This window comes from Talpa europaea (assembly GCF_964194135.1).
Source record: "Talpa europaea genome assembly, chromosome: 13".
Classification (NCBI taxonomy): Eukaryota; Metazoa; Chordata; class Mammalia; order Eulipotyphla; family Talpidae; genus Talpa; species Talpa europaea.
Genome location: NC_140080.1, coordinates 84,503,694 through 84,526,413, shown reverse-complemented (window position 1 = coordinate 84,526,413; position 22,720 = coordinate 84,503,694). Strand labels below are relative to the sequence as shown.

Here is a 22,720-nt window from a genome sequence, read left to right as displayed (position 1 = left end):
ACTTTGTTTCCCTATAATTTCAATGAAATATACTGTGAATAGATTCCTAAAGAATCCATCCAGAAACATGAGAGTGGGATCCAAAAGGACTGAGTATCCTAGCAAGAAAATTCTAGTAGCCAGGTCACAGGCTACTTTCTATACTTTCTTAGGATAGAATTCAAAATGTAACACATTTGGTAAGATTTTCTTAGTATCATTCATTTCTACTTAAGGAAAAAGAAAGGAAAATGCATTACACTTACATTTTCCTGCTCCGAATCCTCGATCCACTGACAGAGTTGGGAATGGCACAGGCCGGAGGGTGAACTGTGGGTGGGGGTAGCCACATGTGGGAGATGGAAGGATTCCTGGGTACTGGGCACTTTCCAGGGTTGGCACTGGGATGGCACTCACCACAGCTGCAAAACAAAGATGCTACTGATATTATTTTTATCTTATGTATCTACCTCACAGGCAAAAAAGGAAATGTTACATTTTCACATTTTCAAATTCATGTGCAATTTTCATATAGTACCATGTAGGTTTCTCTACTTCCTTCTTTCCACAAAATCATTTTCTTACTTTAGAAAAGTCAGCTGACTGCTCCAGCATCTTACTATGGTTTGTTACCTGAGCCCTAAAACTTCATGGTTTCAAAGAAATGACTAACCAAATCATAATCAAGTCACCTTAACACTTCCTGATTTTTGCTTTTTTGTTTGATTTTTGTCTCAACTCTGGCATTAGAATGTTGGGTTATTTAGGAATCAAATATATTCGGTAGAGTAGGCTGAGGAAATGGGAATTTTCTGTAATTCTGTGAAAGAAGGTAATTCCTTCTTGAAACATGGTTCAGAGAGAAAAAAGCAAAGTATATTTTCAGTAATCAAACTTAGAGTTTATATATAAGTAGAGAAAAATGCTTTCAAACAGTCAAAACTATGCAGCATAGTGATATATCAGTTTATCTAACATTGTTTTCTGGGAATACTAAACATCATTTAGTTATACTGACTTAAACCCACAGCTAAATATCTTACACAGTATTTTCTATGTTGACTGAGCATTGTTCAATTCCATTATTCAATACCTATTTTAATGTTATCACATGAAATGTGTATTTAGTGTCATTGTAGTAAGTTTTCATCTTACGACCTCTTATAAAATGTTTAGTTATTCCCTACCTCTTCTTAACAACAACAACAAAGAAGTTTAACTTCAGAATGATCAATTTTAGCAGTATAATTCTGTCCATGAAATTAATGAAGTTGTTTCTATTATATACATGACTTTAATTATAACCTAATGCAATTTCTGAAGTTCAACAAGCACTGGCATACATATTTACAGAAAGAAAATCTTGGTATCTTATGTAAGTAACTTCCTAACAATAGATACAGATTATATTGCATTTATTATAAATTAGAAATAACACAGATTTAAAATATATTTTCTAACTTAAAAGCTAAATTCTTTATCTTAAGCATATGACAGTTAAAATTTAAAGGGCTGCTTCCAGTAAACTAGTTTTTACAATTGCATCACAGATTTTTTTTTTTTCAGTGTACTTATACTACTCTTTGAACTACATATTAACATGTTTGTTTTTTTAATAATAAATTTTATTTTTATATTCCCCATACAATTTCAACCCCCCCATTCTGACCCCAATCCCTCCCCTCCCGCCCCCCACCCCCCCAAAAGTGTCTCTGGTTCATAGATTTTTGTTGATTTTGATTTTCACTTTCTTATAGTTATTCATTTTCCTGGTCCCTTATTTAAGTTTTCTAGATTCCTGCTATGAATGAGACCATCCGGTATTTTTCTTTTTCTTTCTGGCTTATTTCGCTGAGCATGATCCCTTCCAGCGCCATCCATGTTGCTGCAAATTGCATGTATTTGTCTTTTTTGAATGCTGAGTAATATTCCATGGTATATATGTACCATATCTTCTTGATCTAGTCATCTATTTTTGGGCATTTGGTTTGTTTCCAAAGCTTAGCTATTGTAAACAGTGCTGCTATAAACATAGGGGTGCAGGTATTCTTTGGAATTGATGTTTCTGTGTCCTTTGGGTAAATACCTAGGAGTGGAATTGCTGGATCATATGGAAGCTCTATGTTTAGTAGGTCCAGAAATCTCCACACAGCTCTCCATAGTGGTTGGACCAGTTTGCACTCCCACCAACAGTGGAGAAGAGTTCCTTTATTAACATGTTTATTTGAACTGAAAAATAAAGTCATTCCTTTTCAGAAAAAAATATTTGATTGATTGGTTTGACTATGGGGACTATCTTAAGTAAGTTAGGTGATGGGTGCTGTCCATGAATTGAAAGGAACATAACTCAATAGGATAAAGACATTTTTCTGAATATTATATTAATAAAGGTGTATTATAAGTGATACTTCAGTGTTTCCAACCCTGTCTTACTTGTACCTTTAAGTAAAAAAGAAATTAAGTTGTATAATTTCTTTATAAGTTTTGGTGTACCTATTAAAAACCAAGACTTGAGATAACATGAATATCAAATACTTTTGAAATTCAGGTGTTTACTAAAACTTTGAATATACTTGAAGGGGGACATTATCTAGCTGTTATTGAAATATTATTTAAAAAAAGTTTGAAAGTGAGTTTCTAGTGTGATGCTAGCATATAATGGGAAGAATTTCAATCACTGAGGGATTTCTATAAAAATCTCATAGTTGCAACATCAACCCACACATTATACAAATAAGGTTTCTCAGTGTTTAGATCAATAAAACATTGAAATAGAATTTATGTCATAGGTAACATTCATCCATGGATATACAGAATGATTGTTCAAAATAAGCCTCACTCATGCTATTAAGTGGTAGAGGACTTGAATAACAACCTACTTTATACACAATTGTGCAGAAATAGTAATTGTACCATTAGCTTAATTCAGATAATATCAGCAGTTCATACTTATGGTTACATAAATTAATAATATAAGCATAAAATTTCAGTTTATAAAAATGTTATTTTTTAAAAATAAGACAAATGATCAATAAAAGGCCATCATAAAAAAATGACATTTGTATGTTATTCTGTGGGGAAAGTGAATTGTAGGTACAAGTTCAAGGAGAGGAACTTCATGTATTTTGCAAATGGCTGAAGGTGGACATTAAATCAATATGGTACTTTTATGGTTTTGAATCTATTCAAAACAGTGGTATATCAGGAAAATGACATCTTTCATAGACATTTATCTTAGAATGTTTTAAATTTTAAATTACAAATGTGTGTGGCAATGCAAAATTTCCTGCAATTATTTTTGGGAAGACCTAAATGAAAATTTAACAATAAATGGAATACAGTATCAAAAATGAAGATATTTTATAATCAGTAAGCTATTTTATAAAGAGTAAATTGTGGATATACAAACACAAGAACAGACTTCAGGGAAAGGAAAGGAAAAAAAAATAAGCTGACAAGGAAACTTTTAAAAAGAATCAGAGATTGAAGCCAGATACCAGTTAAAATGTCTCCATAGTCCTCAAAGAATAGGCCTTAATTTTTTCCCAGTATAATGCTAGATATGTCATATCATTAAAGTGAGTTAATAAGGATTTTTTAGAAGTGATATTTAGAAACTCACTGAAGACTTTTAAAGTGTTTTGATGTATTATTTAGTTTCCTGGGATATAGAGTTGTAATAATAATAATAATAATGAATAATAACAACAATAATATACTTGAAATATTTGTAAATAAGAGCCACATAATACCACAGTTTATATATATATATATTTATATTTATTTATATGCAATCTAACATCCCAGTCTCTCCATGCAATCAAATTAATGACTTCACCTAAATGGAATCACAGCATAGTTATTCAGGTTGATTGCTGGATAGCAAAGGCTTTCTGTGTTGACAATTTTACTTATAAACGAAAGTGACAGGAGAGTCTCCTTTAGCTATGGAAGGCACCCACTCCACAATTGTGCACATTTCCTTATTATTACCTGAACTTAACCCATATCTTATAATACATTTAGAAAAAATAATTTCATAAACATTTCCTGGACAGAGTTGATTAAATTGGAATCAAGGAACAAATTAATTTGGCAAGGCACAGAATCTCTAAGTTAGAGAGTTGAGAGAACCCAAGAGACAAAATTTACATTCTAGTTCCAAGGCCATTGTTGAAGAGACATGCTACTTTCTAAGAGTTTTGCATTTTGACTATTAACCTTAGTACAAATGCTTTGCATAAAAGAAAATTTCTTTAAAATAACAGATCTGTTATCTACTTCTGCATCTCAAAATTCTTGTTTTATTTCCTGACATGAAATAGAATACTCAGTAGTCCAAAGCTTTGGTTTTGAAGTATTTTGATCCATGATTTACTTCCAAAAAGGCACAGAAATCTATACCAATGTATAAGAAAGTTCTGGAAAAAAAAAAAAAAACAAGAACAAAAAAACATTGCAAAGTAAGTGGGATACAACATTTTGTATTGTATTCCCCCATAGATGTCACTTTTGAGAGCAGAAACATACTCATACTACAATTCAAAGCATTCACTGTACTGCTTTGTTTATGTAAAACAGTTCAGAGTGATATCATCAAGGATTTTCAATAAATCTCTGTTCTGTGGCCAAATATGACAAGAAATCTCTTCTGACACTGCTTGCTGACAATAGAATTTATACCTCACACTGATACACAAAGATTTTTTATGTAGAAATTCTCTCAACAAATGAACAGGCACGCATATATTTGAAAAGTTTACACTATTCTTTAAAATGTTAGCATTAAGCAGGACCTATAAGAAATCTAAACTGGAGATTTTTTCAATGCTACAATTTTGAGAAATAAAACCCTCTAGATCTTTCCAAACATGATAACTGACAAGAATTGAGAGATCTGTTGAGGAGGAGAGGTGGACAAATAGAATAGTAAAAATAATAATATTTTGAAGTGAACAGTAAAATAAGATGATTTTTCATTCTGCCATTTCTTTTTTTATGTTAATTTTTTAAATTTATTTTTGCAAAAAAGAACTGGGGTGTAGGCCAAAGGTGCGGGGGGTGGGGTGACAGAATTCACTAGAGACAAAGTGGGGAGCAGAACAGGCAGATCTACTGAAATAAACTGCCGAGGGGAGCAGTGGGCGAGACAGGAGAGGCCTGCTGTGGCATTTGGGTCAGCTCCTGGCTGGAGATCAAACTCAAGTTCTAGCAGTGATAGTACTGAGACTTAACCCCTAGACCACCAGGAAGCCCTCTGCCTCTTCTTTACCATCTTTTTCTTGCAATGTAATCTGGATTATTTGAAAATTTAGTATCTATTGCTCTTGATAAATATTCTCATATCCTTTACATTTTCAGATGTTCTCTGATGAATGAGTGGCATACACCTGCATGCACAAATCCCACCAAAGACCTTTTAAGGAAAAGCATGAAAATTCACAAATATGTGTTCTCTAGTTATTCTTAACATAATGGTAGAGCGCCCAAGAACTGAGTTCAGATAGCACAGGCCTACTTCTGCCACTTGGTAGCAAATGAGTCAAAGTGCCTAAGGCACCGCCCACTGACCCCCACCGCACAATATTCACACCCTGTGGAATTCCCTGCTGCATCTTACCAGGGTTGGTCTGGTACCCAAAGAAATGCAGCAGAAGTGATGGCATGCCACTTCCAAAATCAGGATTAAAAATACTGAGTGCTGTCTCAGAATGCTCACTCTGTGTGGAGCCAGGAGTCGCATCTTCTGGCTGTGCGGGCAGATCTGGGAGAGGCACAAATGGTCGGAAACTAAAGCTCTCAGTCCAGGAGAATATGAAAATCCTCAGGGACAGATTCAGATCCTGAGCTCGAGCTACCTGGCTAAACGGTTCCTGTTTTTATTGCTATTTTGATGGGGGTGGGGGAGGGGGTGGGGGTGGTGGTGATTTGTTTGAGCAAGCCACTGAGGCTCTCTATTACTTACTTTTCTCATCTATAAAGTGGAGATGGTAGTAGTCCCACATTTATGTGTAGTGGTGAGGATTAAAAAAACTCCTCCACAGAGAACTGGAGCAGATGGGTGACTATGAAGCTGCAGTAGAGCGATGGAGCTGTGAGAAGACCCTGGTGACTCCCCACAGCCTTCACTCACCTGTACCTCGCCTGCACCTTGCCCTTCCCAACTGACCTTCTTGAATGAGATGGGGAGCCGTGGTGGTAAACATCTGGTTCATTTTGACACTGTGTGTCTCAGAAAGAAGATGAGGCTTCAGGGAAAGTAGACTGATCTAGGGCAAAGTGTTCTGAGATGAGGCTGAGACATCACACTGCTTCCTGCTCTGCAGCCCAGAGCCTTTGCCAGTACACAGGGGTACCCCCACATTAATCTTTAACAGGCACCACCACCACCCAGAAGCCCTCGACTGAGATGAGAAAGGTCAAATCTATAAGCTGCTAGTAATTAAGACAGTATTAGGTGACATAAATTAAAAAAGAATGGGATCTTTATTTTTCAGATTGCTTTAGGAAACCTTTCAAAATACTCTGTATTTTGCATTTCATTATCCACAATTCTTTACTTTCACCAACTCTGCCAAATCCCTTCTTGGTGGCCCCATAAATTCTGATAAGCAAACCATTATTTGTTTTGTAAAATGCTCCTTAAAAACACAATTTGTTCTCCCTACAGTCATTCTTTTTGAGCTTAACAGTCATATTTCGATGGTGTCTGCACAATTCTACTGACCTGTTGATTTTGATAATCCAGCAGAAGAATTACTAATCAACTAATTTTATTTAAAATGTCATTTGCTTAGAGAATTACCAAGAACCAACCTGTCTTTTCAACTCTCATTCACTAACAACTCTTTTTAAGCTCACTTAAGCCTTCTTATGCAAAACAACTTACACTGCACTACGGAGCTACAGAACAACATACCAAAATAAAAAGCTACCTCCTACAGAAACTCATAGTAAGAGAGGGGGCACGAAGTAGGTCATTCATACTCAAAGAATAAAAACTGATCTTAATAATGTTCTCAGCAAATTAGTATTTGGAATCACATATTAGGTGATGGTATCATTTCTAATGCAAATTTAAATGAGCTTTGAATTTTCTGCTCCTTGTCACTGCTCCCACAGTTGTAAGGATGTTACACTGATGTTTACAGTGCTAGGACAGTTGTTTGCAGTCATTACTCCTAAGAAAGCATTCCTGGTCCGGGCATGCACAGAGCTGCAGTGTGGTGGAATGAATGCTTGGCTCCAGAAGCTTGTTACACTTAGGATACTAGCTTCTAGCACCATGGAGGTTAGGGGCACACAAGAACTTGGACAGGGAATCAAATGCCTCAGCAAATGGGATTATCTTCTACCATGACAGATGCTTTCAATGTGCATCTGTGTGCAGGAGGGTCTCTTCTAGTATAACACTTAGTCAATAGACCCTTCATTTATAAAGTCTACCTTTTCTCATGCAGCTTTATTTTACTTCTCAATAGCTTCTTTGACTCATTGAGTTCTCCAACAAGTGACTAAAGCAGATGGTGGACATGGCGGAAAACAAGAGCTGTCACATCTCTCTCACAGTGACTGTTCTAGAAAACCCCAAAACCAATAGCCATAAGCATCCCCTGACTGTTCAAAGGCAAAACTGTAGGCCTCCTTTGCCTGTCATTTTTACTAGACCCTTCCAAATGCAAAATTCTGAGATTTCTTTCATCCTTCAGAGGATGATTTTACATTATTTTTTTCTTCATATATTTGCAGGAAGAAGAGAAAAAAGCCAACATGAAATTCAAAGGAATTCTGACCAACAAAGTCTGATAAGTTTGATTATTGGAAGTTATAACTGATACGATTGTACAGGTCATTTGCTTCAACCTATTATCATTCCTAGCTCCAATTCCCTACCTCTCCTCCAGAATTTCAGAAGAAGAAATCACAAATTGAAAATGGAAAGGGGATGCTTGCAAGTTCATATGAATAGATATATTCTATTGAGTAATAAAATGCTAGAAATGTAAGTAAATCTAACTCTCTAGGAATTGCAGTCAGCTTAAGAAGTTGCTCATCTGAGATTCCAGATTTAGAAGTTCGGGCTCCCTCGCCTCATTTGGGATGACTGAAGGAGTTCAGGCTCCTTTAAACTGCATCACCAGTTCAGTTTCTCTCCTCCTCACTCCTGCATCCCTCAGCTTCACAGGTTTTATTCCCAAAAGTTCTAACTAATACACATGCTGGATCCCTATCACTGTCTCAGAATGTGATTCTCAGAAACTGAACATATGATCCTTTAAAAATTCAGGAAAGCTATACCCTACGCTTTTGATTTCTTACAATCACTTTTATTTAGAAGAAGAAACAGAATCATTTGCCCGTAAAATGGTCATTTGTCTGAATATTTGAAATGCATCTTTTGTCAGCATTTATAGAAAAGAACACTGGACTGGGGGGTCAAATAATCTGGGTCCTTCTCATGCCTATGATATCAGCAGTATATGTATCTTATGAGCTTCAGCTTGCTTAGCAGGGGGGTGTGTCTTGGGCATTACTTAGCATAGCATGTGCCACATAACGTTTCAACCAAGAAATATAATTTTAGGAAAAAATATTTTATACTCCAATGAAATTAAATACATTTCCTGTGGATTTCAAGGCCTGCAAAACACTTCAAATAGTCTATACTTTATCGCCTAAGTAATTTTATAGAGCATGGCGAGAAATGTCAAAGAGGGGGAAATGATCTTACAAAAACAAAGATTCCTAAGTGGAACTGCAGGTATCTTTATACATGTGCCTAGAAATTGGAACAATGCTCTGATCTGAGTTATGCAAACTCGATGCAAGACTTGAATACTCTAGTTAGTCCAAATAATTGCATTGGGGTCATCAGTGTTTGCATGTACTATTCTCAATGAAGTCAGAACTTTGTCAAGACAGAAATCTATAATTTTTTGGGCCTAGTTCAAGTTCTCATCAGTTATGTCAGTTGCAGAGATTATCAGATAGCTGAAGAATTTCTTTTTAAATCAACTTTGATTATATGTCAAAATCATCTCCTTTTGTTAGATATAGCTTTGTCAGTACAGAGATTGAAGAGAGAAAAGAATGAAATCTAACTATTTAAAAATATATATTCAATTATCTATTTCTATTGAAATTTTATTAAAGCATAAAATACATTTTAAAAGTTGGAATATCGTTAAGCAGTGCTCAGTGGGTTTTTTTTCCAAAGTGAAATGCCTTTTTGCCATCATCTATGGCATGAAATAGAACATTATGGCAGTTGTCCCCATTGTTACTTCTGGTCACTAATAACCTCCCCTTAGGAGTAACTACTCTTTTGAATTCTAGCCTCATAGATTATTTTGCCTGCTTCCTAGCTAATCATAAATTGAATAATGTGGATGTACTAGGCTTCTGTCTTAGAACATTAGGTCTGTGATATTCTTCATATTGTTTTTGTCATTTTTGTTTGTTCATTTTCACTGCTGTATAGTATTTCATTGCCTGACTATATCACAATATAATGAAGTTGTGATACCATGATTAGTACTTCCTCACGCATTCTTGTGTATGTCTTTTGGTGAGCACACTATGCATTTCCACCCAAGAGAGAAATATGTTTAAGAATGGGTTTCTAGGGCCTCCCTGGTGGCACAAGGGGTTAAGCACAGCACTATGAAGTTATCTGCAGCCTCTGCAGCATAAGTTCCATCCCTAGTCTGCTAGGGAGCTACCCACATGGTGCAGCAAACCTCTCCTCTCTCGCCCGCAGCTCCCCGCAGCAGTGTATTTTAGTCAGCCTGCCTGTTCTATTCCACACTGTCTCTGGTGAATCCTTTCACCCCCTATACCTCTGGCCTGTACCCCAGTTCTTGTATGCATAACTAAATAAATCTTTTTAAAAAAGAATGGGTTGCAAAGTCAGAATATCCTCAAAATTAAAAAAAAAATACTATCAACTATTTTAAATGGCATATGTGCATTATATGATAATTTTTTTTAAAGTTTATGGTTATTTTAGAGTCCCAAATCATGTAGAATAAGACACTGGATGTAAAAGGTTCTTATTTATCATAGCTCAAAGAGACTTGAATCAGCACAGTGCAGTGGATAGAACAAACACAAGTTGCACATTGGAGAGACGACAATCAAAAAAATATTTTAAAGGATAAAAGTAATACAAGACATACAAGTCATCTTTAGCATTAAAAAAGCAGTATGCCATAGAGGTATAGAGTTTGTCCAGATACGTCCCAGAATAAGTTTCTTAAGCTCTCTGAGACCTTGCTTCCCATCTATGAAATCAGGATAATATCACCATATGAAATACTATGAGAATTAAATACAATAACGATTAGCAAGATATTTAGCAAGTAAATAATATTCAGAAACTCTCAATACTTGATAGCTTTAATTTCTCTTTCTAAGCTAATTTTCTTTCCTGTTTAATGAAAACAAGTTTAATTGCCCTTAATATATCAGGAAATTTTATTAGAAGATATTTTATCTATAATTGACAGATAAAGAGCTCTAAAACACTGATGTATTACAAACAAGGAATTCTTACAATATATTACTTATTCATTCAGACATCTGACATATATTTAGCAAGCACCGATATTGTGCTAGGTATGGAGCTATACAATGTGTGAATATGAAGATGAATTAGATACATTCCTGCCCTATCATGGAGTAATTCACAACCTGTTAGAGGAGGGGAGATTTGGACTTGAATACCTAAGCATATGAGGCAATACTATGTGTAATTAATGACACAAAGTGGCATAAAAATATGTTATTCAAACTTGAGAAAGAAAGTCATCATTTCTGGATAATCAGAAAAGAAAAAAAAATATGAGAACATCGATATTGGCTCTTGTCTTTGAAGGGTGCATACAAATTTGTTAAGTAGAGACATCTGTCTGAAAGGAAAATTGTGTTCAAAGGAAGTACAAATAAAGGACAAAATTGATTTATGGACTGGAAATTAGTTCACCTTGGCAAGAATCTATCAGGTGTGTATACACACATACATACATTACCCTCTCCCCCTCCCACACACACATTCATATTCCAGGAAATAAGGCAAAGCTCAGGAAACAAGAAATGTTGTCTCAGATGTGATATGCAGAGGAGTTGGTAGTTGTTTTTTCATGGCAGACAATGGGGAGCCATTGCAGAAATTTATGGAGTAGACTGCCATGTCTAACTTGTTTTAGGAAGAAATTTGGCAAGCAGGATACAAGAGAGTGGAAGATGCCAGAGAAAGGACGACTAATTATGAAGCTGTTTTGACAGTTCAAGTGTGAGGTCATAAAGAAATAACTAACAATGACTCTTGGGAATGGAATGGTAGCCAGAGATTCAAAATATATTGTGAGAGAAAAATCAATGGGATATAGGAACTTATTAGAGGAGGAAGTTACATATGGGACAGAAAGGTTCACAAAGGTTCTGAAGCACAAGGATTTTTGAGAAGAAAGCTGTAGAAGATTGGCACAGATAGAACAGTAACAAGAGAAAAGGGGCAGAGAAAAAGAGTTGTCCAATGTACAATATCTCCCTATGTAGCAAAAGGAATGAAAGAAAAAGGACAGTAGTTTCACAGAGTAGTAGAGGTGGGGAAATAATGATTAAGAGAGCAGAACTTTGAAGTCAGGTCTTCTGAGTCCAAATTTTAGCTCTGCCACTCACTGGCTGTGTGACTGCAAGGTACTTAGAGTTTCTCAGTCCCCAGGCCTCAGTTCTCTTGTCATTAAAGCAAGCATATAATAGTACCTAATCTATGAGTTGAAGAGTTGGCAGTCATTGTCAATTCCATGTACATTTCTGCACTTATTATAGTAAAATTGAGAGATGTATTGGAGCATAGAGGATACATGACTTAGAGTAAGTGGAAGGAAACATTAATCCACTCATTTGACCACACTGTTGCCACAAAGTGTCTACCATGTGTGGACTGTGTTCTGGGTGTTGAGGATATGGTTAATTAGACTTTTCTGTTCTTTCATTCCTTTTGCTACATAGAGAGACATTGTGCATTGGACTGCCTCCAACCCTTTTCTCTTGTAAGGAGTCCCTTACAAGAGGCAAGAAGAAGAGCTGACTTTAAATGGAGCAAAACCAGATAGAAGGATAAGGATAAAGGTAGGTTGAAGGATGGGAGGATAGGGTACCATTTCTGAATGTTTCTTTTTTTCTTGGTCGCATAAGCAACATTATTAGCTAACGATGAGGAAAGGAGAGATATATTGGGAGTCTGAAAAGAACAGATGTAAAATATTAATCTTATACAAGCGAGACAATGACTGACTAGAGAAATGTCTTGACATTTCCTAACACATGATATTTCACCTTAGATTGAGTTCATAAATACCCAATATGGGGTTATGTGCTTTCCTCCACACAAAGTCAGCTGGTAAGATTTGGTAGAATAACTAATTGAACCATGGTTGGATTTTTTTCAGGTAAGTATAATTGGGAAGGAACTCTCAGGAATTTGCAAGATATAATAAATGACTATGAATTTTAAATTGAGTTTGGAGGGAAGTGAAACCATGAAGCAGATAGGTGACATGGTAAGGTGGCAGAGTTGATGGATTAGCGGTCCTAGCAGGATTGAAGAATTGTCGCCCAGTGGGCAATAAAATAAGTGAGCAGGGATGTAATAAGGGGATCGAAGGAAGAATGAGAGAAACTGACATTTTCTGGGGGTGCAATTATTGGTTTAGTGTGATATGGAGTTGATGAGTTGAGATGGGAAGGAGACAATATGACACCACAGGTATCACAAGGGAGCTGATGTCCAGGACATCCAGTGGATTATCTGCATTGATATTAAAATCACCAAGATTGATCATAGAGGTAATTGGAAAGAAAGTGATTCCTAGATGCTAATATCTTCCGAGACTATGGGAGCATGACAGCAGACTTCAGCAAGAAGTGGGCAGCGAGTGAGCATGTTAACACTTGCTTCAAGGGTGCTAGAATAGCTAAGCCTGAAAATCAGACCTATAAAAAAACTTTAAAAAGCTATGAAAGTAATCATCAGCATGAGATGAACAGTAATGACAGCAACTTCAGCTTTTTTATAACAACCCATATTTTTTATAAATAACTTCCTAAAATTTTGGCCATCTGTTTGACAATAGGCAGACCATTTGCTTGTGTGCAACAATAACAATATTAGTAAAAACTCTGGCTTCTAATGATAATGATGTAGTTTGTCATTCTTCATTATGCCCACTGGCCCAAAAAATTCAGAGAACACTCCCATCAGCTATTGATAATTGGATAGAAAGATGGTCAGAAACCCCTTCATTTGACTTTATCGTGGTACCAAACGTGACTCACCAGGATTGCTGGACTGAGCCTCCATAGGAATCATGAGCTTGGCCCGGGTGGCTCGGCGTGCGGCCAGTGACCTCTCCAGGGTGGACATGGAGCTCCCTGCCTCTTCAGTGTCTTGACCTAAAGGCAAAACCACACTTCTGAGAGACACACCTTCTTCAATCCTGCAACACTTTCTATCCTCTCTATTCAGGCACTCCAGTGCTCTTTTTCATTTTATTGATGGTTGAAATAATAATATTCATTTTCTTGTAGTCCATTCAATGTACTCTCATTATATAAACATGAACAAAATGCATAACTTTAATTCCTAGAGAAAGCTGTTATTTTTTTCATTGTTCATAATCTTTTTGCATAAGTATATACATGTGGAAGTGAGAATAAAATGTTTTTCCAAGATGGCATTACACCATACATACTCTTTTGTAAAATTTCTCAAGAAAATAATATGAACATCTTTCTCTGTCAATAAATGTCAGTAATATAATTTAATGGCTCTAGACATTCAATTGAATTTATCACAATATGTGTAACTAATACTTAAGATACAAAGACATTAAATCTTATAAAAACATAAGAAAAAAACTTACATTCTTCAGCCAACTCTAGGCATATTTGAATAAATTTATTATGACCTCATAAAATGCCACACCAACATGGGTACCATTAATAGTAATAGGAAAGAATGATAAAAACAGATTTGAAGTTAATAAAAATACATGTTAAAAGAAACAAAGCTGAAGTTCTAAATAGTGTTTATGACTTGTACCCATTTTTGAAAAATATATATAAAAGCAAAGTTTATATATAGACATCTATGTGTGTCCACGTGCATACACCTACATGTGTGTAATGTAAATGTATTATATATGTCTTTTATATAGAAAAGTTACATGCAAGTCTTTTGACATTGCTTTCCTTTTGCAAAAGAAATAAAGGCTTTTTGGGATAAGGAAAAGGAAAACATTTTTAAGTACAATTTTCTTGGTTTTTAAATTCACATACCAGGGCCTCCCTGATGGTGCAGGGGTTAATGAGTGCTATCAAGCTAACACCAGCCACTGCAGCACTAGTTTGATCCTCTGGCTGGCCAGGGAGCTGACCCACATGACACAGCAGACCTCTCCTGACTCGCCCGCTGCTCCCCTTAGCAGTGTAGTTCAGTAGATCTGCCTGTTCTGCTCCCTGCTCTGTCTCTGGTGAATCCTCTCACGCGGCCCCTTCCCCGCACCTCTGGCCTACACCCCAGCTCTTGTATGCATAAAGAAATAAATCTTTAAAATAATAATAAAATCCCATACTTGTATTCTTTTTTTCAAATAAAGTAGTAGCTAATAAAATTTTAAATTGAAAATAATGCTGAGAAAAACATCTATGTAGCTAAGGTATCAGTGGCTGCCTAAATCGGAATCTGTCTTCATACACTCCACACTATACAGAACCAGAAAAGACAATAAATCTATGCAAATCATATTCCTTTGGCACAACTAAAAGACAGAGAACACAATAAACTTCAAGTTTTCAGTAAGTGAAAAAAAAAATAATTTCCAGTAAAGCTATTACTCAAACTGCTGCTACAATACCTTTATGGAAAGGTGAGTATTTAAGAAAATGCACAGGAAAGAAGAGGTGAACAAGCCTTCTGAATGTGCCCTAAAATTATGCACAAATAAAGAATGTCCATCTTGATTCTAAAAATATTTTAAAGGTCTCCTGGAAGACTGGAGCACTTGAAAGAATACTGTTCATTGACAGAGTTTGTTCTTTAAACAGATCACACAGAGCACTTAATGGAATGAAAAGTATAACTAGCAGGAGGGCTGCTTTCCCTATTATCATAGAATTGACAAGTAGGTCCTCAAATTACAGACAAATATGCACAAGCATCCTTCCATTCTAAAGAAAACAACTATCATTTGGAATCAAACTTCTCTCAGGACTTATTAAGTGACATTGCACTTAAAGTCATTGCAGTGTATAAAGGCTAAAGGAAAAAGCAAGAAGGAGTAGTACTAGAAATCATTGGCAAAACCTTCTGAGGGCTGCGAGGCAATTCTAGTCTCTCCAGTGGGAGGCAGAGATGCTCTCTTTTTGTCATGTTCAGTAAGGAACAAAGCTACAAGAATGAACACCCAAAAGTACAGAGGTTCCTGCCAAAGAGATCTACCTTTCATTCATTCTTTAGGAAGAAATCTGTCCAGGCAGGGGTCTCCCTGGTGGCACAGCAGGTTGAGCACAGTGCTGTGAAGCTGTCCACAGCCTCTACAGCATGGGTTTGATTCCCGGATGGCCAGGGAGATACCCACATGGCATGGCAGACCTTTCCTGTCTCACCCACTGCTCCCCTCTGCAGTGCTTTCGGTCCATCTGCCTGTTCTGCTCCCAGCTCTGTCTCTGGTGAATCCTCTCACCCTCCCATGCCTCTGGCCTATACACCCACTCTTGTATAAATAAATAAATCTATTTTTTAAAAAAAAAGAGAGAAATATGTCCAGGCAGAAGACTTGCTGGTCTACTCTGAGTCTATTTAAGCAGAGGAAGAGGTCATTGAATGTGGGTTCCTATGAGCTGGCAACGAGCTAGCTGACCAATCATGGGCAACTGTGACCTTTTTGCTATCTACAAATCACAGCAGAGCATTCCTTGACTACCTATGGAGTATAGCCATTTCACAAGGCAGGCCTAGGGATGCATAAGCCTGATTATGTGACTATCTCCATGGTGGTCTTGGGATAACTCTGCCTGTGATAACATGCTTTGCTGATGCAAATGTTTCTTGACGTATGGTCACAAGGTCCCCTTCTCTGTCCCTTTTAAAACTCTGTCCCCCATTCCAATCCCACCCTCTGGACTTTATTCCTCATACCACTGTTGCATGATCAGCTACTACTAGCCTGTGTGCTTTCAATAAATGTATAAGAGCTTCCACTCAAGTAGCAGAGTCTTGTCTTGCAAACCTGCTCCATGACTGTTGTGTCCCTCATCGTGTTCCTGTTGCAAAGGGGCAACAGTTGAAGACAATAAGGTTGAGAGAGGGTGAGCAGTGGAGGACAAGCTCTATCACCATTTGACAAAGACAGAGAAACTCTTCTGGATGCAGTGGGTGCTTGGAAAGTTGGTGAGGATGCAGTTCTCTTGCTGGAATTCACTTGAGTATAGTTGACCCACCAGAGAGCTAGCAAACTTAGCAGGTAGAGCTATTCAGATGGAAGAAGGTTAAGCCCTAATGTGAAATGGCCAGTGAAGTGACCCCACAGGGCTTCACAAGGAATGTCTTTCATCAGAGATCCAGAATTTGAACACCATATGAAGACAGGCCTTGTGTTCAATAAAACAGTGAACTTCAAACTGTCCTTTCTCCCTTCCTCCTCATTTCTCATCTCCCTACCTGTCCTCCCACATAGCCAGGAAGAATAGGTAAAAGTGAAGAGGTAAAGGAGTTTCTGAAACAGACCTTGCTCCCTCCGTCTGTCCCACCTCACCCACTCTATTTCCATAGATGGTGTTGGAAGAGTTAAAGAACAAATTGTAACTCTAGCTCTTAGAGTCAAAAGATACGTGACCTGTAAGGGAGGGAGAACCTTTAATTTATATTTCAGATTGTTGTATTCAATAGAACTTGATGCAGTTTATATACAGAAAAGTTAGATATTTAAGGTTTAGAAAAGGCATAGTCAGCAACTTGTGATTTAAAATCAGTAACTGAAGTCCTTGTTTGCACAATTCTAAACCAAGGAAGTCTAGTTAACCACTTACACATCCAAACAACTAAAGCATTTTTAAATTTAGCTTGGAAAGAATAAAAACTCATTCTGGGAACACATCATGAGTGGACCAAGAGATGTTTTTCATGAGAATGGTTGATTATTCTACTTCCAATATGCATCTCAAAGATACAAGAGGCCACAAAAAGTGATGTCTCTTCCAACTATTCTCTAGACGTGGGATTTTCTGTATCAATTCATTAAAATGTAGGCATTTTTTCCTTCAGATCACTTTGTATACCAGCAGAGTCTACAGACAGGCCCCGTCAGATTAGGCTAGTGATTGCATTACATATTCATCTCATACTGCACAGAAATGACAGTGGGTCTACCTAGTAAGCAAGACCAAAGTAAGAGAATAGTTGATGTTTTCATACTTCAAGCACCGCGATGTCACTATTTTAAATCAAGAAATAGATGGCAAATTTCAAATCAACTTTCAATTATCTATAGACATAGGGAAATATATATATATATATATATATATATAGGGTTTCAAATTTTGTTGCCCCAAAAAACTTTTGTTCAAGATTTAACAAAAAGCAATTGACTCACTTAGGCTTCACATTTCATTACGCCTCAACTCTTACCTCTTAGAAGTTATGACAACCATTATAATGATTAAAGGTAGGTTGTTGGGTCATGAAAATAAACTATAAGTAGTTCATCAAGCAAATTTGTATCACATCATCTTAATTACTGATAAATGACCCACTAATTAGTGGGAAGGTATCTCCCCAGAAGTGGGAGTGGAGAACCCCCTGGTGGGGTTCAGCATGGGCTGTGGGGTGCACAGTAGAAGAAATTTACCTGAATGAGAGGTGCTTTTGCTCCCCAGCTGGGTTTCTGACTGGCTGTGACTGACTGGTGTGAGGTCTTGACAACTTTGGATGGGGGAGTCCCTTCCTGCAGGGTCGGTGCCTGATGGCTTCTCAATATTTTTCATCTCCATTTCTTCATGATGGATCCAAAGATCAGGGGGCCGGAGGTCCTTCTGGCTGCCCTTCCTTTTGCCAACACTGTGGGTGGCCCGTTTCCTATGGAACAAAATTGGAAGGCAAATGTGAGCCCCTCAATTCAATGGCCATTCCTCCTTTTGTTCAGTCAATTCAAGTGAGAAGCAGGAAAGGAAACAAAAAGACTCCCAGGAGGAAACCCGTGAAATCCAGGAATTGGCAGACTGGTCTTGGCTGCCTTTCCTCTTCTCCCCGGGAGCTTTACCACATTAGAGGAAACTTGGTGCTGAATCCCAAGGGGCTCGGCTGTCTGCCAGAGCATGCCTTACTCCGGCTGCACCGACGGCACAGCCACGTACAAGGTGACAGTGGGTTAGATGGAGCCATATGCCAATCTTGGGAAGTAGGCATAAGGTACCTGACTGCAACATCTGCTTAGGAGATAAATGAAGGAGTTGCTTTGAAAGGGCAAATAGAAATAAAATGACCAGAATCTGTGCCAACAGCCAAGATGGGGGCTTAGAAGAAAGTCTATACCTCAGCTGTGTAATTTAATGTGCAATTGGGAAGCTTGCTCTTTGAAGACAAAAGGCCGATCAAGGACATTTTAAGGGGAATAAAGGCTTTTTGCCTCAGAGTCCCTAAGTGTCTGGATTTAAACACAATAAGACCCATCCTTGGAAAAGAGAACAGAGTTTGGAAGTATGTTATAAATGTCTCTTATTTCCACATCAAGAATTTAGCAACTATGCGTTTACTATTTGAGTAAAAGTCTCTTCTGGAGCTAGTGAAATTTAAACATTCCCGGTGTGCTAAGTAGCCCAGTGTGCATGCTAGTAGTTCTCTGCAGGTCAGTAAACTGTGGCCTGAAGGCCATGTACTCCCACTGCCTGCTTTTTTAAATAAAGTTTTATGGGATTCCTGCAGAACACATTCATTTTGCATTATAGCATGTTGATTAGTTGCAACAAAGATCATTTACCTGCCAGAGCCCAGAATATCTGTTCTCTGGCCCTTTTCAGAAATAGTTTTTAACCTCTGCTCTACAGTTTTAATTTCTAAGTCTCCACATGTAGCTTCTGTTTTTTTTTTTTTTTTTAAATTACAACGTCTGTTCTAAATCAGAATTCAGAAGTTTGAAATCTAACCTTTGACAGAAATCCAGAGAAATACTTCTTTCTCACTTTCCTCATTTGTAATGAATGCCTTCTGAGGATAACAGCTTTCTTGGTTGTCAAATGGGTCCAACTAACTACTCAATGAAAAATCTTTGTAACCTGCCAGGACACTGAGGAGGCTTTGTTATCTCAATGGCTGAACAAGAATCTTTGCACATTTTAGGCAATTAATAAATGTTAACTGATGTGATTTGTTGAATTTTCCTTAATGTTTTACTGATGTCTTTCTTAAATCATGTTGATGAGATAGGGAACAAAGAACACCAGATTTAATATCTAGTTGCTTAGTAGATAAATATTCTAGTGTTTTCTGTCTTAATATTTTCCCAACTGCAATTCGCTGATTTTTGGAAGCAGCCCCATAGCAACTCTAAGCAATGGCCTGTTATAAACCCTAGATCATCTTCTTGTGTCTAACATAATAGCTCTTTGCTAACCATCCATTCTCTGCATTCATTTCCTTATACCTCATCTGCCCACAGCTATGTGCAACTCACACATAGCTCTGTAGCTGTATGTAATCAACCCTGCTAACTTCTTAGAAGAGTTTAATGTCATTTTCAAATTTGGAGACTTCATCCTTTTAGATTTCTTTCTCACATAACAAAATACTGAACAGTTTTTTCATAACACAGTATTTAGATAACCTGTGGTAAAGAAATTGGTCAGATAATTTTCAAAACTAGAAATGAATGATGAATTCTAGTTTTCTCTTGCTTACATCCACATCTCATCCATCCATCCACCTGCTCATTCATTAATTTATTCACTTATTCACTGGTCTTAGCACCAAGCATCCCGAGATATATTAAATTTAAAAAATACTTTCAAATCAGATCGAAGCAGAACCTTTCTGTATGCTGTGAATTATAACCTCCATCTGGAAAGAAGTAATATGCTTAATAAAATGCATATGCATTTTCTGATGGATTTTAATTAAATCACAACCTCTTCTGAGAGGCTATTCATCCACTAGCTGGCTGTCAGTCAGAAGAGCTCTAGACTTTATTTCTTCTTTTATATACTCTATCAAAGCTCATCTACATCACTTTGTTTCCAGAATGTCTCTTATCAGAAAGGCCTTTGAGGGGCCTCCCTCCCCGCCCCTTGTCATTGCAGTGGTTTGTCATGAAATTGACATGTTCTCATAACTAAATCCTCTGAAACTTGCCTTAAAACCTATAAGAACAGCTGTTATCCTGGCCTTCTCTCCAACTACTGGTTCCATGACATAATGACAGCTACCCAATTGAGACCTCCAGTACTTCTCTTACCATCAGAATCTTCAAAATGTGTATGTAGGTGAACCTAGCACAGTGATTCTGAAATGTGCTATCTCTTTACCTTATCTATCTATCAATCTATCTATCTGTCTATCTTAGTTCTAATAAGATGTTTTCACAATCTATTTACTTATAAACTACTTCTTTAAGAGTCCCTTCAAACTCTCTAGCTTAAGGAAACTTCCTGATTATGTTAGGTCAGTGAAACCTTAGAATCTCACTAGTTCATTTCCCTCATATCTCCCTATCCCATTTACCTTGCATTGATCACCATTTGGCTTGTTGAGCTTCTCAGATACTCCTTCTGTGTTAATTGGTTTCCTTCAGTGTTACTGAAGTAAACTGCAGTAAACTCTGTTTCCTCCTCTTTTCCAACATTAGCCATTGTTTTACAACATCTATTCATTTGTTTATCAAGAGTTAACATTCATCAGATTTGCTCATTTGTACATGCAAATCCCATATTAAGCACAGCAAGAATTTTTCATTATTGACTTGGATGCAATTTTTTTTTTTGCAAGGTTCTTCTCTTATTCTTTTTTACCCTTTAAAAGTTTTTTTAAAGATTTATTTATTTTATTTATACAAGCACTTGATACAGTCAGAAGCATGGGAGGGTGAGAGGATTCACTAGAGCCAGAGCAGGCAGTAGAACAGGCAGACTGATGAAATACACTGCTGAGGGGAGCAGCGGGCGCTGCAGGAGAGGTCTGCAAGCAATGTGGGACTCTCACCTGGTGGCTGGGGATCAAGCTGGTGCTGCAGAGGCTGTAGGCAGCTTTGCAGCCCAGCGCTCAACCACTGTACCACCGGGGAGGCCCCTTTTTAAAGATTTATTTATGTATACAAGAACTGGAGTACAGGCCAGAAGTGCAGGGGCTGAGAGGATTCAGCAGAGTGGGGAGCAAAACTGGTAGATTGACTGAAATGCACTGCCGAGGGGAGCAGCAGGTGAGACAGGAGAGGCCTGCTGAGCCATGTGGGTCACTTCCCTAGCTGGGGATCGAACTTGTGCTGCAGTAGCTGAACACTGCTTTATAGTCCTACCGCTTAACTATTAAAAAAACCAAAAAACTTGCACTGGAAATCCAGGTAAAATATGTTTTAGATATTCAAATAAATATGTATAATTTTGAGGTGGAATTAACATAAATTGAAGTCCTACAAGGTTGGCAGTTAAAATTCCTATGTGGAAAATACTGAAAAATAATTAAAATGTTAAAAAAATTAAAAATCATTGAAAGTGATTTACCATAGATTTATGAGTGGAAACATTTGATCCTCAATACTGAAAATGATTATTTTTGTCAAGATTAGAATATGGGCTGATAGTAAATATTTGCTGTGTACATGTCAGATCAAATAGGAGACTTAGTCAACTGGTGATTTTATCAAGTGAAACCTAAATTTTATGCACATACTCAAATTTAATGTATTCAGGCAAGCTGTTAATCATTTACTCAGGTAACTGCCTTAGAGATGTGACAACCATGTGTCCTGGATTTCCAGGCAATTCCTAATGTCAAGTAGTTTGTCTTTAGTATCTATACTGCCATCATAAATGTTCTATATTTTAGTCAGAAAAAATTTTATGACTTCATAACTAAACACATAAAAAAAAAACCTCCATCAATTTAAGCTTTCATAACACAATTTTTCTGTATTATTCTACTAAATTTCACTGTGTTACTAAATCTCTCAGAAAGTGTTAGTCTTGTCAATTTAATGAAAAATATAAAATTAAAAATATACAACTAAAATGAATTAGAAAATTTTTATGTCATATTAATTTGCATTCCATGGGGAATTTCGGTGTGTTTTATAGATAGAATGATAGAAAGTACTTAGTCCTACTTCTTATTTGAGGAAACTGACATTCAGAGACTAGGTCCTCCCTTAAAGTTAATTAAATAAATATAAGTAATTCAATTAAAGAAGGGGGTAGAATCAGAACTACAACTTGAGCTCTAACTTTTATTAGTTATTGTACGTCATAAAAATTGGTGCTTAAGTGGTAGGTGTGGAATAATAACATATCTGAATAGGTGAACCTATAATCCTAAATCATACAGTGTTGTAAAACCAGTGTTACCTCAATAGCTAAGCAAAAAATAAATAAAATCATCTATCTATTTAATGCATAGAATAAAACCCACAGACACTAACTTGCATAAGGTATTAACAACATACAAAAATGTTTTAAATCCATTTGGATGCAATTC

General features: G+C 36.9%; 1 protein-coding gene across 1 annotated transcript in view; it reads right to left on the bottom strand.

Moving 5' to 3' along the window:
- DCC (DCC netrin 1 receptor) overlaps positions 1 to 22,720 on the bottom strand; it is a gene marked incomplete at both ends in the record, with an annotated part of 1,034,810 nt that overhangs the window by 36,334 nt on the left and 975,756 nt on the right. Inside the window, 3 exons of the mRNA XM_084252763.1 lie at positions 240 to 401; positions 13,321 to 13,437; positions 17,892 to 18,118. Coding sequence (XP_084108889.1) covers positions 240 to 401; positions 13,321 to 13,437; positions 17,892 to 18,118 — 506 coding nt within the window. The remainder of the gene's footprint in view (positions 1 to 239; positions 402 to 13,320; positions 13,438 to 17,891; positions 18,119 to 22,720) is intronic.